Source organism: Diachasma alloeum, unplaced genomic scaffold (assembly GCF_001412515.2).
Source record: "Diachasma alloeum isolate Michigan unplaced genomic scaffold, Dall2.0 Dall_scaffold_00269, whole genome shotgun sequence".
In the NCBI taxonomy this organism is placed as follows: Eukaryota; Metazoa; Arthropoda; class Insecta; order Hymenoptera; family Braconidae; genus Diachasma; species Diachasma alloeum.
The window spans coordinates 1,447,826-1,466,917 of NW_021680408.1; the positions used below are offsets into that span (position 1 = coordinate 1,447,826).

Consider the following 19,092-nt stretch of genomic DNA (forward strand, 5'->3'; position numbering starts at 1 on the left):
TTTCTGTCACCTCCGAGGGTTTCATTGGCATCAGGGGGTCAATAAATACAGAATCAACGTTCACTATTTTTTATTTAAACACCGCCTGCAAACGGGGAGATGAGGGTGGCTAAAATATATTCTGCAACCCTGTCTCCTCGTTGGCTACAAATTTCAACCCTCCGCATACATGCCTTCCCCTTCACCCGCTCGTAAAATCACGCGTTCTCGGGAGCATCGAGGAGGACTTCTCAGGACCGAAAAGAACTGAGGATTCGAAAGGTCTCTAGAAAAGTACGTCGCAGAACTGATTAGGACTTACCAGGTCCATCTAGGTCTGGAGAGATCTTGAAAGACCTGTGTACGTCCAATCAGAACCAAATCCTCGACTCCGGATGCTGCTTAAAATTCTGGGATTTTACTGAATTTTCAGTGAAACCTGAAATTTCATTATTTGTTTCCCCTAAATAGCATTCAGTGTCACTGTCCTGACAATTAGCAGTCGACTGTCCATAGAATTGAACTTTTTCCTAAAAGTGTGTGTATTAAAAAAAAGTACGAAACGAATAGTGAATTTTTCTTCGTTGAACCGAGATAATTTGCTAAAAGTCAGGGTAATTCATGCCAAAACTGTAAAATTTCCCTTGCATTCCATCGAAAATTGTCCCAGTGAACATGAATGATTGATTAATATTGCGTATCATTCACATGTGTGCAAGAATTTTTCTGTACTATTAAAATATTTTTATTGAAATTTCCGGTAAGAATCTTGGAAAATTCTAACAAGTAAAATTCCCACTGAAGTTTTAAGTAATTTTGTAATTGAAAATTCACAATTTCATGGAAAAATCCGTGGAAATGTCTGTTAAATTATTCCGGGAAAATTAACGAAAAATCAGCCAACTCCTCTGAATTTTCAGTGACTTCCTTCAAAAATTCCTGCAATTCCAAGAATCTTAAAGGAATTCCCTGAAAATTCGAGAGACTCCTTCCGTGAATATTCATTTTCACTTAAAAATTCATGTAAATCGAGAAATTTCCGTCTTCCTGCTAAAAAATCGTGACTTTACTTGAATTTTCCCTTTCAAATGAAGTCCCCGGTCTTTATCCGAAAAATTCCGCCAAATTTGTTAAACAGTGTGGAAAAATTTCACTTTTGTCCGTGTAAAATAAAAAAAAATACATTAAATTATCTTCCGCACACATATGCCCCGACATGCAATTACATTTTCCGCTCAGTGTGAATTAACTCACTCATTTCATTGAGCTGGAGCCTTCAGGTATGTTGATAATGGGTATATCTGTCTCCTCAGCTTGTTCATGCACGGAACCGTGCACACACAACGCCTCCATGAGCACGTGGGTGTGGGTCTACCTATGTCACTGAAGTGCCGTGGGGAAGAGGAGAGAGAGAGAGAGAGTGAGAGGGAGGGGGGGGGGGAGGTGAGGTAACGTGCGAATCACATAGTCGATGTTCCCGGGGTATTAGAGGGATCCGTAGAATAGCCATGGCAAGCGTCAGGTTAGTTGGCCCTCGGCCAGAATGCATTCCTGCTAGATTTAGTCCAAAAAATCCTCCCCCTCTCGGCAAACCCGCCTTTTTCCGTATCCGTGGAGATCTCTCTCGACAGCTTGGCGCGGACCTCTCTCGCGATATTACACCGGCAAAAAGTGAGGATCGAAAAAGAGGGGTGCGCATTCGCCCCGTATGACCCACATAATCCCGAGGACGATTCGGCATGAAAAAAAAAATATACGATTCAGCGATAGGCTGAATCTCCATAAATCTGGCTTACTCTTGTTGAAAAAAGAGCATGAAAGCGGAAAAAAGTATTTTACTTTGATGAAACCGGAAATACCACTGATAATCCGAGGGGGCGGGGGAAAGATTGAGAGGTGAGTTTGAGGATTTTTGTTTTTGGAAATGGGAAAATGGAATTTTTAGCAATTTCTTGATAAGTCGTTGGTTGAACTTTTCGGGCATGCTTTTCATCTTGAAAGACGTAAAATTTCCCTGTGAGTTAGTATGCAGAAAGAAAAGTTGAAAATAAAAATTTAATTATAGAAATTCAGCTACTAGTTGTGTAGATTCAATAAATTAACGATGTAGATGTTAAAAATTGAAAGTTTTATTTTTTTAACGTCCAAATGTTGCAGATTTAATTTGTTTCCAGGTTTAATTTTTAAATATTTGTTGAAATTTAACAACTTTTTGTGTGAAATTCAACAATTAGTTGTCTAGATTGAATAAATGAAATGTCTAGATTTCAACAATTGAGAATTTCATTGTTTCAAGCTACAAATTTTCTACAATTAATTTTGAGAAGGTAAAAAAAATAGGATGAAAAAAAGCGGGTCACGAGGGTTAAATTGCGATGTCAATATGTAATGAGAAACATTTTAATGAAACCGTTGGATCAAGAAAATTTAGCTACAATCTATTGTTTTTTTTCAAACATCCAGATTTTTTTCTCCTACATAATTTATCCACTTCTGTTTTCCAATTTCAAAACATCAATGAATCCCCCAAAATATTCAAACCCGTCTCATTCGCCCAATGAATATCCCCCGCCCCTCGAAACCCTCATAAAAACACCAGAATCGCAAAATATCTCTCGAACCCCAACTGCATTTTCCACTGAAATATGGATGAACTTTTCACATCATAATCCACTGACACTCCCTTCACGATTCGATGATCCATCGTCGCACGTTTGGAGCAATTGGTTTCCCCAGATTTTCCTCCGCCAAACGCATTCTGCGACTAGAATTAAATCGATCAAACGATCCAAGCTCAAGAACAAATTTTCTAGAAATAACCTTGAGAAAGTAAAAAAATCAGAAGAAAAAAACCATTTAGTTTGGATTTATACAGAAGGGTCATAGGATTGACTTGTGACGTCAAAATGGAATAAAAACATCGGACCAAAAAAATTTATCTCCAATTTATCCATTGTTTTTTTTCCAACATCCAGAATTTTTTTTCTCCTGCATAATTTCTCCACCTCTGTTTCCCAATTTCAAAACATCATTGAATCCCCCAAAATATTCAAACCCGTCTCATTCGCCCAATGAATACCCCCGCCCCTCGAAACCCTCATACAAACACCAGAATCGCAAAATATCTCTCGAACCTCAACTGCATTTTCCATTGAAATATGGATGAACCTTTCACATTATAATCCACTGACACTCCTTTCAAGATTCGATGATCCATCGTCGCACGTTTGGAGCAATTGCTTTCCCCGGATTTTCCTCCACCAAACGCATTCTGCGGCTAGAATAAAATCGATCAAACGATCCAACCCCCAAGAATGAATTTCACGTCAGCGGCGGGAGGAGTGGAGGGGGGAAGGGGTTCATGTCAGCTGGAGACGTGCATTGCCAACACATATGTGTACACATAAGGATCACATAATGCATATAGATGGATTGGAAATTCCGAAGGTTTCGGCGGCGGATGGCAATCGATCCTAACCAAGCATTGACGCTCATGGGTAAGGAGATGGCGGCGGAGAGGGGGGGGGGGCATAACCCCGAATGTTTGATGTATGTGTATATGCCAATCGGTGGTAATGCACAACGCTGCGTTGATGTGGCTCACAGCTTGCTGCCGTTTGGATTATGATCCAATTGCTAATATCATTGAACGTTACGGCTCACTCCCCCGCATATTCAATAATTCACTGATTGAATTACAGAATCATGTGGATTGTTGGCTTTGGAATTTATTATGGGAGAGGGGATTTGTGTGAATGTTTATGAATTTTGGGAGTGAATGGATCGGCGGGCGTGGTGCGATGATTGGGTTGAGGGGATTTGCGGAGATGAGGTGTTTTGGTGGCGGAATTAATATTCGGGGGGAATCGGCGTTCATTCATTGATTTGTTTTGAAAAACATATTTTGGAATTAGGTGTGTTTGTTCCCCTGAAGTTAGTCATTAGAGATCATTTTGTGATTAAACAGGTGGGAATTGAATTTACGGAATTTGGATTTAGGGTGTGATTGTTCATGTATAGACGGAGAGAAATATTCAAGAAAAATTACGGAACATTTCACGTAATCCGCAAGCGAGAATGGTTTTCAGTAAATTTCTATAGGAATATAAGAAAATAAATCTGAAACGTTCAGTAAATTTTAGGGTCTGTCACCGAAAAAATACGAAAAAGTCACGTAATTTTTCTGGAAGTTGTAAAATCTAACAGAAACTTCAAGACTTATTATGCCTCAGAACATGAAAATTCTTGGATGTTTAAGAATTTTTACGAAAAGTTCCGGAAAAATTACGGAANCGTAGAATTTACGTGACGATTGACTCTTTTTATTGAATTTTACTTCGCTCCCAGATTACGTTTCGAAACGTAATTTTTACGTCTTTTTTCTGGTAATTTTTATTGAATATTTCTCTCCGTGTAATTGAATGTTAAGGGTATCCAAGGAATTTGGATATTTTTTTTTCCAGTGAAATGCTTTTCTACTTCCGTAGTGGAACATCAGAGCTTTTATTTCAACTCGTTTGACCCTAAGTTTCCGGACATTTTACAATGGTTTTATTATTTAAACTTTGCAAGTCTGAATTTGAATCTTGATATAGAGCTGTTAAAACATTTCAAAAATGTGAAAAAAATCAGAAAGTTTACTCTTGGGAGAAGATTGATTAAACAATTGCAAAATCGCATTTTTTAAAATTACAAACATTTTCTATAAATAATTTACAAACAATGAATGTACTACCATAATAATTATTTGTTCGGAATTGTAACAAATTTATTTATATTCAGAATTTTACCAGAAGTCGATTTCATGCCGAAAAATAAGGGTCCCAAAAGTTTAAACAATTTCAATTATTTATTTATAAAGAAAGAATGATGAAGAAAATATTTCTGTGCAAAATGTAGTTTAAATAACGCAGAATATTCATCGTTTTTTAAAGATTTTTGCAAATTGATAAATTTATTAATTGAAAATGACTGAATCTATAGTATGGTCTGTAACAAACTGTAAAAGATACTTGGATATACTTGGTCTCTAAATGGCTGAAAATTAGAAGAAGATGAAATTCATGGAAAGTCAGAGAATGTAAAACTTTTTTTGAAGATTTTTATTTTCAAATAATATGAAAAAGCTTCATCAAAATATTGAAATTTGAAGAATTTCTGGTCTTTTTTTTACAGTTCAATACAATCTTGCATTCCTTTTTTTGAAGGGCTATTTTGAAGCAAAATGCTATACCAAATTTTTCATAGAGAATTCAATTTTTAACAAAAATTTCCATATGACTTCAAATAAGTTGAAATTCTCAGAAGATGAAGTTCAGGGGAAGTTGAGGAATATGAAATTTCGAAGAGGTTCTGGTCATTTCGTCACATTTCAACACAATTTCATATTCATTTCATCAAAGACCTATTTTAAAGCAAAACGTCATGATAATTGTTTCTTAGAGAATTCAATTTTCAACCAAAACCGTCACATGACATCATTTCATCAAAACACTGATCACCGGAATAACTCCCTCAATTTCAAAAGTAAAAATTGCAACAATTGAATTTTGGTATGCGAAACATCGAAATGTGTTAATAGTTTACCATAATTCCCCCTTTCATTTGCTGATTTTCGCTTCGCAACCGACATTTCTGTGAGATACACGATGGATATTGTGAGAAAAGCGCCCTCGAAGATGAAACGATTCGCGTTCTCACATACCGTTTCACCGAGAATGCTTCAGGTTGAGAGGACAAGTACGAGGTACAGGGGGGAGTGGTATGAGAACCATTACTCATTCCAACCTGCACAAGAGTAAGCAACAAGTTTTTAAGAAAGCGTCCCTCTGCAACCACTCGAAAAGAAAGCTCTCGTTGAAAAGACGCTCGGATGATGCTCGATATTTCGTTCAAGTGCTTAAATATTGGCTTTTCATCGATTCTCGTAATTCCGTTTGCATCCTATCTCCTCTTTATATCTTTATATCTTGAGGGTTTGCGTCATATTCAATTGACCTGAATCATCTTGTTTTCTCAATTTTTCTTATTATACTTGCGACGTTATTTAGATGATAATACTGAGAAAATTTGGTTTTCGATGTAGTAATTGGTAATTGGATGGAGAATCCCGTGAATAACTTATGCCAGATGTTCTCAGAATATCTGAAAGGAGTCAGTTTGATTGTCAGGCATTGGATTATTTCGAAATCGAATTTACATCATTGTCCATTCTACCGAATTTTATCCTCGCATTTTAAACGACTCATTTTGGTCCCCACTGATCAATAATCAACAGATCAGTAAATCATGGAATCATCTGCAAGATTCATTCAATTGATAACATCCTTTCAGCTGTGGAAACAGTCATGATGAATGGAGCTATTAATGATTCTATCCATCAACTACATCATCCAAATCCCAACCCCTTTACAAGAATGACAGCCGATGATTCTATTGGAATAGACTTCAATTAGTTCTTCATCCCTTTGGTTTTCAGTCGAAAACGTCAAGAATTCCTTCGAATAATCGTCTATACAGCAATACTCAGTACTTTACCATCAAATATTGAAGGGCATGAAGATTTTTGAAAACTTTCTTATCTCCACCGTAACATGAATTCATAAAAATGGCTTATTTGAATTGAATAAACTTTATTTGAATCCAATAAACGGATTCATTAAAATATTTGGTGATGACGGTTTCACTGAAACTTAAACTTGATTTTGATCTGACTTAATTTCATTTAATTTGAGAATTGATGAAACATCTCTTCAAAAATAGATGCTAAATATAACAGAATATTTGAAGTGAAGTTTGATTGTTAGTCATTAGATTGTCTCAAAATCAGATGGACATTATCCTCCATTCTATATAATTTCATCCCCGAATTTTAAACGACTCATTTTGGTCCTCACTGATCAATAATCAACAGATCAGTAAATCATGGAATCATCTGCAAGATTCATTCAATTGACAACATCCTTTCAGCTGTGGAAACAGTCATGATGAATGGAGCTATTAATGATTCTATCCATCAACTACATCATCCAAATCCCAACTCCTTTACAAGAATGACAGCCGATGATTCTATTGGAATAGACTTCAATTAGTTCTTCATCCCTTTGGTTTTCAGTCGAAAACGTCAAGAATTCCTTCGAATAATCGTCTATACAGCAATACTCAGTACTTTACCATCAAATATTGAAGGGCATGAAGATTTTTGAAAACTTTCTTATCTCCACCGTAACATGAATTCATAAAAATGGCTTATTTGAATTGAATAAACTTTATTTGAATCCAATAAACGGATTCATTAAAATATTTGATGATGACGGTTTCACTGAAACTTAAACTTGATTTTGATCTGACTTAATTTCATTTAATTTGAGAATTAATGAAACATCTCTTCAAAAATAGATGCTAAATATAACAGAATATTTGAAGTGAAGTTTGATTGTTAGTCATTAGATTGTCTCAAAATCAGATGGACATTATCCTCCATTCTATATAATTTCATCCCCGAATTTTAAACGACTCATTTTGGTCCTCACTGATCAATAATCAACAGATCAGTAAATCATGGAATCATCTGCAAGATTCATTCAATTGACAACATCCTTTCAGCTGTGGAAACAGTCATGATGAATGGAGCTATCAATGATTCTATCCATCATCCAATTCTATCCATTATCCAAATACCAACTCCTCTACATGAATCATACTCGATGATTCCCCGAGTGGAAATTTTGATCAGGTTGGCTGATCAGAAGTAAGACAGAAATCCGATACCGGTCCGCCTTTTCTGATCAGGCGTTTCCGATAAGTATTGAGCCAGTCACTGACGAAACTATCTGGATCCGTCGCGACTCAGTCTTTCTTGATCGTATTCTGATCAGTCGAACAGTTCGGATCCGCACATTCGGATCAGATTTGGCTCCTCAACAGCGTTACAAGGCCTTGTCAAAAACTGACCTGGTTCAGTTTTTACGGATCAGTTTTGGACTCCAGCCTGATTTGAATTTCCACTCGGGTCTCTTGGAATAGACTTCAATGAGTTCTTCATTCCTTCGGTTTTCAATCGAAAAGACCGATAATTCCTTCAAATAATCGTTTATGCAGCAAAATCCAGTACTTATACACCAAATGTCGAAGGTCAAATCGATAAATTCATTTCTCTCATTTCTCATTCAATAAGAAAATGTCATGCAGCAGTGAAGAATTATATCACTAATGAGTTTTCAAAATCATTGAATTCTGAAACAAGCCACAAAATCGAGACCACAGACATCCCCACCCACTCATTAAAACCCTCTGATTCATCGGCAACCCCAAAATATCGATTAATATTCCAATATTTCACCTGTCTCGTTTCCCACAGAGAAGGGATTTATTTTCACACGTCATTAATCGACACACAACGCAAAATGAAATGTCAAAAAGGCACAAAGGAATGACACAAAGAGATTGTCAGATATTTGCGGTGGCAATCTCCATTAGCGAAATATATTTCATTCCCCGTTTTTTAATTTTTTTTTCTAATTTTTTTCCATTCTTTTTCTGTTGTCCCCGGGCTGTGCCATTGTGTGAACTACCATGCTGTGTTACGTCGCTCAATTAACATCCACGATTCATGTCCTGAATTGCGACGTGCCACGACGAAAATTCGATAACATATACAACAGCCTACGGGCGACATTTTAATTCCCCTGGGTATTCCATTAGCGTTGGAGCCTCTGACTTGACGTAATAATCAAAATTAACGAAGGAAAAAAGTGTTGAAAAAACTGGGGACGCGGAAAAATTGATGAATAAAGGGAGAGGAATTGAAGTCCTCGGTTCTTTTGAATTTTCCATCGATGAGCACCACCAAGATTTGAATAATCATCATTGGAGTCGGTCATGTCGTGATATGTGATATGAGGGACCAAGTTTGATTACCAATTTCGTTAATTAAGGGGAGTGGTGTACTCACCTGCACGATGAATTGCCGGCACTGGGGCTTGTAGGCGTTAGTTCCGCATGCCAGAAACTTATCTGGTCCCTGACGTCCGAATACACGAACGTAATTCTGACAGTCGTCGTCACTGCGGCCTTTCAGGTAACATAATTCTCGGTGGGCACCTGTACTCGACCACTGGACTCTCTGAAAATTAAAAAAATAACGAGGTGGAAATTAATTTCTGGGTTAAATCGACATTTTCATGAAAATTAATTCGTAGATTGAGGATGAGTAACAGAGAATAAGAGGTTCTGATGAAATATTCATCCTAGAGGCGATTGTGAAGTTTATAATAGTTGACAATTGATTAGATATGGGTTTTGAGGGGATGAGGATGCTGCAGTGACGCGTGGCAGACGAGGACTTGGCACGAGACGCGACCGCGCCTCCTAAAGCCTGATTTCCAACAAGCGAACTTTTGTGGAGTCTAAGTGGATAGGAAAAATTTTCAAACTGATTTTTTGTAGAGGATTCTGAGGGCTGCAAAGAGTTCTTATGAGTTTTTCTATCCTCTTTAGATTAGAGACAATTAGTAAAAATAAATCCTAACGGTGAATTTATCTTTTCAGCGCTATTTCTAGTTTCATACAAAAATCTTAGGACGTCAGAGGAGTAAATGATTTTTTTTTATCCAATAAACAATTTTTTTATTTCAAATAAATAGTTTTCTTATTTTAAGAAAATTACATTTTCATGGATTTCGTGAAAGAATTTCGAAGGGGTGTTACAATATTCGTGGACTGTGTGGAAAAAGGTAACATAATTCTCGGTGGGCACCTGTACTCTACCACTGGAATCTCTAGAAATTATTAAATAACGGGATGGATATTAATTTCTGGGTTAAATCGACATTTTAATGGAAATTAATTCGTCAATTGAAGATGGGCAGCGGAGAATGTGAGGTTCTGGTGATGAAATATTCATCCTATAGTGGTTGAGAATTGATTAGATGTGTCTTGAGTGGATAAGGATGATGCAGCGACGCGTGGCAGACGAGGACTTGGCGCGAGACACGACCGCGTCTTCTAAAGTCTGATTTCAATCTTTTTTGAGTTTATTACTGTCTCAGAGCGATTATAAATTATCGGTATTAAATAAATATTAAATAATAGTAAAAAAACATTTATTTAATCTAAGCAAAACTTGGAATACAAATTTTTATTCAATTTGAAAAAAGACTTAATTTCGTCCTATTTCAATAAACTTCATGTGATTCAAATAAATCATTTTTCTGGGTGCGTCATAGAAATTAAATTCGAAAGCAAATTGCTAATTTATTGGCAAAAATATATTGACTATGTTGTGACGAAAGTAATTTCCCATTTGTTTTACAGCCATTACAATTCAGTAGTGAAGCGGTAAACCGAGTTAAGTCGATTTTGACTATTAGCTAGTTTTTGCTGAATATCTCGGAATCTAAGAGAGATAGCAAAATTTTTCTCACGACTTTTTTTATAGCGCTCTATTGGCTCTACAAAAAAGGTCATGACAAAAATCTTTCTATCTCTTTTAGATTCCGAGATATTCGTCAAAAACTAGCCAATAGTAAAAATCGACTTAACCTGGTTTACCGCTTCGCTACTGAATTCACTCATGAAAAAAATACATATTAATTAGTGAATGCCATTCACAATTTCCCTCCGTTCTCAGCAATAAAAAAGTAAAAATTATTCGTTCTCGTTTCAACTGCAATTTCGCGTATTAAAAATTCGGGACATTCGCATGAGTCATGAAAACCAAACGAACGAAAAAAGGGCAAAAGAATGAGCGAAAAATTGGGTTTTTTAATTCACTGTATAGCCCTACCGTCTGTCGCTCACAACTCAGCCACCCAAAAGTGGGTTTTCCCTCCGCACGTCCCCTAATTAGAATACTACCGGTAGCACAGGAGCGTAATGCTCGTCGCCTAGCCCAGGCTGAGACCCAACCGGCTCTAAAAGTTTAAACCACAAAATCGCACTGAATATTCAACGGCTTATACACGGGTTTCACCGGTTCACTCTCCGGTTTCTCTCCCCTCGGCTCAGCCGACGACCACCCAACGTTTCCCAATTTTACCATGGTAAACTCGTGTCTCTGTGGTATACTCAAACTTTAACGCACAATCGGCCTTTTTGTAACTTAAAGGAAATGTTCAGCAATTTTTAGGGGACATTTTTGGGGGCAATCTCTCATACACTTTTTGGAAATTGTTATCCAATTACGATTTCACACTGACATTTCAAGGAATTTTGTAATTGAAAATCGCGATTTCATAAAAAAATCGATAAAAACTGTAAAATGCAGTTCAATTATTCCACGAAAATTAATAAAAATGAAGGAAATTCTGCTGAATATATTCTTGAAATCGCGATTAATTAGAAATTCTACACAATTTGATAGTCAATATTTATAGTTTGATTGAAAATTAAAGATAATTAAGGAATTGTCATTCCACTACTCGAAAAATTGAAATTTGATTTAATTTTCAAAAAAACTTGGAATAATTTTTTGTGGAAATTTTTGGAAATTTTGGAAATTTTTATCCAATTACGATTTCACACCGACATTTCAAGGAATTTTGTAATTGAAAATCGCGATTTCATAAAAAAATCGATAAAAACTGTAAAATGCAGTTCAATTATTCCACGAAAATTAATAAAAATGAAGGAAATTCTGTTGAATATATTCGTGAAATCGCGATTAATTAGAAATTCTACACAATTTGGTACTCAATATTTATATTTTGATTGAAAATTAAAGATAATTAAGGAATTGTCATTCCACTGCTCGAAAAATTGAAATTTGATTTAATTTTCAAAAAAACGTGGAATAATTATTTCTGGGGGAAATCTATAATACACTTTTTGGAAATTTTTATCCAATTACGGTTTCACACCGACATTTCAAGCAATTTTGTAATTGAAAATCGCAATTTCATGAAAAAATCGATAAAAACTGTAAAATGCAATTCAATTATTCCACGAAAATTAATAAAAATGAAGGAAATTCTGTTGAATATATTTTTGAAATCGCGATTAATTAGAAATTCTACACAATTTGATAGTCAATATTTATAGTTTGATTGAAAATTAAAGATAATTAAGGAATTGTCATTCCACTGCTCGAAAAATTGAAATTTGATTTAATTTTCAAAAAAACTTGAAATAATTTTTTGTGGAGGAAATCTATAATACACTTACGGTTTCACACCGACATTTCAAAGAATTTTGTAATTGAAAATCGCAATTTCATGAAAAAATCGATAAAAACTGTAAAATGCAGTTCAATTATTCCACGAAAATTAATGAAAATACAGGAAATTCCGATGAATATATTCTTGACATTGCGATTAATTGGAAATTCTACGCAATTGGATACTCAATATTTATATTTTGGTTGAAAATTGAAAATCCTTATGTGCGGCGCCATTTATCGGAATTCTAGAAAATTCTAGACATTTCGAGGTAATTCGAGAAGTTTCTTGAAATTTCAAAAAAATTCAAGGAGTTTCTAAAAAATTTGAGAGGATTCAAGGAGTTTCCAGAAAATTCGAGGGAGTGTAAGGAGTTTCTAGGAAATTCGAGAAAGAAGGAAAGACCATGGACATATCCATGTACAATTACAGCTGTATCGAAGATATAGCCGCCTGCATTTTTTTTTCTAACTTTTTTCTGTGTCTGTGTGAGATTAATGATGAGATTTTGAGACTCCGGCCTACAATGGTTCCTATTGACTGACATTGAGTTCACTCAGAGGAGTGAATTCAATTACTTCAATGACGTTTTGCTGCACATGCATTTGGCAATTCGAGTGCAGATTTGTGTTAATTGTCAATCACATTGGCAATTAGGGGAAGAGTGACGACGCTAAGAATGTCACGTGAATTCATGATTTTTTTATCGGCATAATCGCTCGAGAGGGAGACATTTATGTCATCTGCCATGGAAACTTATCCTCAACTGGTGTTGGACAATGAGAGATCAAAAATCGGAAATATAGAATCAGCATATCAGATATATTTGGAGGAATTCAACACCTGATATGAACTTCGTCTTTTGAAATTATCAAAATGAATTCACACTTGAGAATAAAAGACACCTGACAGTTTTCGAACTGTCGCACTCATTTGAATTTTGCAATTTAACTTGAAAATTGAACGTCGAGATGACTCCAGGCCTCTCAGTTGAAAATTCTATACTATTTTCGGTCGACTTCTCGCGTATTGTTAGGAGTTTCACGAAGTTGTTTAGAAGTTTCACATGTGAATAATTTTGAACATGTGTTGGAATCGAAGAAGTGCAAGACAATTGATGGAAAGACTTTTTTCAAGTTGTTGAGATGAAAAATAACTCGTGATAAATGAGGTGAACCTTTCTTTTATAATTTCGATGGGAAAAATGTTCATGTTGTGGAGACTGTTAAAATGTCTGGGCTGCAATTACGTGCACTTATTGGGAAGTTTTATTGCATTACAGATCCACTGGAATTTCGAGTCATTTCAGTTCAATTGTCGAATCAAAATTGATAAAAATGATGAAAATTCTGTTGATCATGTGCTTGATTTTTTAGCTAATTGAAAATTCAATCTGATTTGTCACTGAATATTTATGTTTTGATTAAGAATACTAGTAAGCCTAGATAATTCTAGGGAATTTGGAATTTCATTGAATTTGCAGTTAAATCTGAAATTTTATCATTTTTTAACCCTCAGTTAAATTCAATGTTATTCTTCTGGAAATTATTATTCAACAATCCATGAAATTTTCCTTTTTCCCCAACTGTGTAGCCCTAACTGCGTATTTCCTTTTACAGAGACAGTATTGAATATTTTTAGCTGAAATTTCCGATAGACTTCTTCGAAATTGCCATTATATTATAGCACCACGGAAGTTTCAAGGAATTTCGTCATTGAAAATTCAAAAATTTATGGGAAAATCAATGCAAACTGTTAATTTCAGTCTAATTATTACATGAAAATTTTTTTTAAATGACGAAAACTCATGTAAATATGTTCCTGCATTTTCCGTCAATTGGCAATTCAACCTAATTTGGCACTGAATATTCATGTTTTGATTGAAACGTTTAGCAAATTGAGGAATTTTCACCTTTGTGTTGCTCAAGAATTTCAAATTTCATTAAATGTTCGTATATAATACCTCAAGAGCTGCAAAATTATCAGGTATTTTCCGATAGGTTCGTTGCAAACAAACCAAGGAGTCAAGTTTTTCAGATTCAAATCCCGCGCAGCGCGAGGGATTTTTGTGCAAAACTTATCCCGATTGTTGATACGCAGGAAAACATGAGGGAAATGTTCGATTAATTTTGGCGGTCGAGTGGTATTCGACGGATTATTTTTGGTAATCGGATCCTTCCCAAACTGACTCATTTTGACTCATTTTGTTCTTCATGATTTTCTTTCACTCCACAGGATAATATTTGACAGTTATTTGGTTAGAGATACAATTGCAGAGCTAGAGGAAAACTATCAAAAGCTACAGGGAAATTATCAAAAGCTAGAAGGAAATAACCACAAGTAATACAATGAGAGCTTGAAAATTATCGAGCAATTCCCGATAGGTTCGTTGCAAACAAACGAAGGAGTCAAGTTTTTCAGGTTAAAAAATGTTTCCTGAAAAACTTGATGACTTCGTTTGTGTGCAGGGAACCTTGAGGGAAGTACTCGATTAATTTTGAAGCTCGAGTAGTATTCGGGAGGGGATTTTCCCATCCAAATGTCGGCCAAAAGAATTGCACTATGAGACAAAATCCATCTGACAGTTCCAACCAGGGGTTCACTCGCCTACAGAATCTTTTGTTTTCCACAAATATAGTCAACATGAAAAATTACAATTTTTTCTAACAAATTTCAATTTTTCTACCAATGTACCATTTCCTACAAAAATTCGCAACTAAATCGACGATTCTTTCATCCCAATATTCATCGGAATTCCTTTAAAATACCATCACACATGGTTCAATGCATAAAAATCTCTCCAAACGCCCAAAATCGATTTGAAAAAGTTAACAGAAAACTTAGGTTTTTGTGTTTTCACTTGATAGATGCACACGAGACAGTACATTAACCACCATCACTATCTTGACGGGGGGCGTTAAAGATACATTGCGTTGGGTTGGCAGAGGAATACTGGGCAAAAGGGGTTGACTAATGGCATGGAATAATTGCTCTCGTGCTTATACGTATAACAGAGACACCATTACTTTGTTCGTATTAAAACTATGTACACATAAATGGGCTTCTCCCGTACATGCAACACGCTGGCAGCAACCTTTATACGGTAAATAGATTAAATTTGCCACGTCTATCTCTTTTGTCAGGCGAGACAGGCGAAAATAGGTGAACCCGAGGCGACAAGGTATCTGGGGGAGAGGAGAATAATGTTTTGGTTTTATTTTCAAATCAGTTATTTTGCCGGCTGGATTAAGAGCAGAGATAATGAAGTTGGGGTTTTCATCTCAACTTTTTTAATTACTGAATTCAACACCAAAATTCAATGCTTTTTCGAATACACTTTTAGAGAGGAATCGAAATTTAAGACCTTTAAGACTCTTTTATCCCCTTTTTTCTAAGATTTTTGTGTCACTAAATTTGAGTTTTTTTAGGGTCTTAGAGTAAGACCTTAAGATATGCATTTTAGAATAGAATTGTCCTGATTACTATTAATTTTCATGGGGTAATTATACTCCAAATTTACAGTTTCCATTGTTTTTTGCAAAAAATTTGGAATTACCAATGACGGAATTCTTTGAAATTACTGTGAAACTATGATGTGATAAATAATTTCGAGAAGTGTACCGGAAATAAAAGTCAAAATTTTTCAAAAATGTACTTGTATCACCAGAATTTTTATTCCCCAAAAGAAGTATCTTCCGACGTGTATACACTGAGAGAAAAATAAACACGTTGACAAACCCATCCCTCGACATCGCTCGGAAAAACAAAACCCCAGAATTCCCCCACAACCGCCATTTCCCACCCACCTTTCCAGAAATTTGCATGAAAAATCAACCGCCAGAAAGAACATAATTTCCTGGAGATAGATTGGCTCTCGATACCGAGCTTCCTGCCAGCACTGAGTGCTCTCCATAGCGTAAAAATTTAATAATAAATAATGATAAAAGCACAACGAACTTCACCGAGTCAAACTGGAGTGAGTAGACTTGGGGTATACAGTGAATAGATTTAATTTGCGCTTGGAAGGTCCCCAGCTTTGACGTACAGACATTTAACGGAAATGGATGGACGGCGCGTGACTGGTAATGCTGGGGTAACCCCCATGCAGAGTACCGCAGCACTGGGTACAGTTTGAGTCTGGTACATATCACTATATTCACGATGGTTTGCAGAACAGAGAGGGGCTGGCTTCCTATAACGGTATGTCTTGTTGCTCTTACATATAATTCTCGGCTCTTTTGACTGTACGTTCATTTTATGTCCATCATGGTGAACCAACACTCAATAAACCTTCAATGTTATTTAATCTCCTCTTCCTCTCGTTCTTTGTTTACATTTTTTGAGTTGTGAAGCTGCACCCATGAGGGAAATTCTTCATTATCATGATATGAATTGTTTTGTGTTGGATATTTGTTGGAGATTGGATGAGTTGACGGGAATGGAGGTGTATTTTTGATAAATCTACTTTACTACTGCAATACGAAAACCAATGTCTCAAATTATGACGAAGAAATGTTTATTTAATTCATAATAATAATAATAATAATAATAATTTATTCAGTATGTATACCCTCTCGGGCTTTTACATTTTGTTCCCCCCTCGATTCCCGTTTAATTACATTGTTTGAGTACAAAAGCAGTAAAAGTACAAAAGTTTTATAGTTAACGTACGTTAGCATTTCTGTAGTATCGTAAAATTGTCATTAGCTGTAGATATTTAGATTTAGTTTCTTTCTTGGGGAACTACGTGCCAGAGTGCTTTCAATGCTGTCGCTGTCTGGGGAAGTACCGGGCAGAAGTCTAGACGGTTTGCTTTTGTTCCTGGGGAAGCACCCAGCAGATGTTTCGAATTTGTAATTAAGGTCTGGACGTAGTGAACCAAGAATGAGGTTTTATTAGGGTAGGATTAGTTTTATTGAGGGTCGAGCAAGCCGGGCGACGTGGGCCCTGCCCACGTCGTGACGTCAGAGCCGGGGAGGACCCAAGCTAGAGAAAACCCCAAGTCGGGGAAAACCAAGCTGACCCCTGATTGACGTCAGAGGGGAAGCTTCTAGAAGGTTCGAGTCGTGCGTCACTAGAGTGTTGCTGGGGACCCTTCGTGAGTAAGAGAGGGGGGCCTTGGGGCACTTATAAGGGCGTGGGCTCGAGCGATTTGGACAGAGTTAAGTCGAGAGCTAAATCGAGAGTTAAGATTTAAACCAGAGATTAGTCGGAGATCAAAGTCGTGGAGTTGAGTCTGCCTGAACAGTGTTAACGTAGAGTTGAAGTTAACGGGTTAGGCATCGCGATTTTATCTTTGTGATTATCGAGTGTTTGTTTGTGAACTGAGTGTTCTAGAACTTTTGACTTTTGTATATTATCAGTGTTTTCACATAAATAAATGTACATATTTGTAACATGTGTCTTGTATATTTCAAACTGAAAATCCTTTAAAAAATTATCCCACATTTCTGATAAACAAACATGAGACCTACATAAACATAATACATCATGGTAATAATAGTAGTAGCACATAACGCGATATAATGACTCATTAAGCAAAAATACAGTGCGGTGGTAGTCTAAACCTAAATTTCGCTGCTTATTCCATACTTTGGCATAGCAAATTCATAAAATATTCGACAATTAGGAGAAGCTATACAAAATATTTAATTCATATTTGTCCATTAAATTGTGTGAGAAAATTTTGAAAAAATCATGAATATTCAGAGTAATTCGAATTACATTTTGCACAGAATTATTATTTTTTTAAACATTCGTGGTTTATAAATAAGTCATTGTAATTGTTTAAACTTTCGATTTTTAGTAAAATTCTGAATGTGAATAAATTTGTTACGATTCTAAGCAAATGATTTTTATGATGGAAAATTGATTGTTTATAATTATTTGTTGACAATGCTCGTAATTTTGAAAAATTGCAATTATTCAATTATTTCATCAATCTTCCTCCAAAAGGAAACTTTATAATTTTTTTTTTCAGATTTTTAAAATGTTTTCGAATGGTTCAATATTGAGATTACAATTCAGACCTGTAACATTTAAATAAGAGAATTATTGTAAAATGTCTGGAAACTTAGGGTCAAATAAAAGCTCTGATGTTTAACTACAAAAGTAGAAAAGCATTTCGCTGGAGAAAAAATAGCCAAACGATTTGGATATCCTTACGTGAGTAGAAAATCCAAACACTTTTTCGTTTAATTAAATGAAATAAATTGTTAATTAGTTTTTTGGATGATTTTTAGTCTGTAATGTTCATAATAATTTAGCGTATATTTTTAAATAAACCTTACAATGCAACATAAATTAATTGTAACTAATACAGAGGAATAATTCTCTGAGATATTCTGAATTTCTCTTCTTTATTCTATAGACAACATTCCCTCGCATGAAATTCGAAGTTTTGGAGCAACAACTTACTTGAATTTTGAATCAAAATATAAATATTCAGTATCAAATTGCAGTGAATTTGTTAATTCATTGAAAATTCAAGAATATATTCCCCTGAATTTTTCTGATTTTTAGTAATTTTCATAGAATAATTGAACTAGAAGTCACAGTTTTTACGAATGTTAATTTCCTCCCAGAATAAGAAAACCAGTGTCTGAAATTGAAACTAAAAAAAAGTTTTTACTCAAATCATTTTCTCATTTCGTTCAAATGAAGAAAAAATTAAAATATTTATTCGTCTAATAGAATGAAATAAATTGTCAATTAGTTTTTTTGTTAATTTGTAGTTTGTAATGTCCGTAATAATGCAGCATGTATTTTTAAATAAACCCTACAATGCAACATAAATTTACTATAACGAACAGAGAGGAATAATTCCCCGAGACATTTTGAAATTCTTTTTTTTATTCTATATACAGCATTCCCTCGCAGGAAATTCTATGGCATTTTGAAGCAACATCTTGAATTCTCAATCGAAATATGAATATTCAGTACCAAATTGCGGTGAATT

General features: G+C 35.3%; 1 protein-coding gene across 1 annotated transcript in view; it reads right to left on the minus strand.

Annotated features, from left to right (window-relative positions):
• Positions 1 to 19,092, minus strand: part of LOC107037754 (semaphorin-1A) — a 295,040-nt gene that overhangs the window by 38,396 nt on the left and 237,552 nt on the right. The window contains exon 6 of the mRNA XM_015256484.1: positions 8,933 to 9,103. Within this exon, the coding sequence (XP_015111970.1) occupies positions 8,933 to 9,103 (171 nt within the window). The remainder of the gene's footprint in view (positions 1 to 8,932; positions 9,104 to 19,092) is intronic.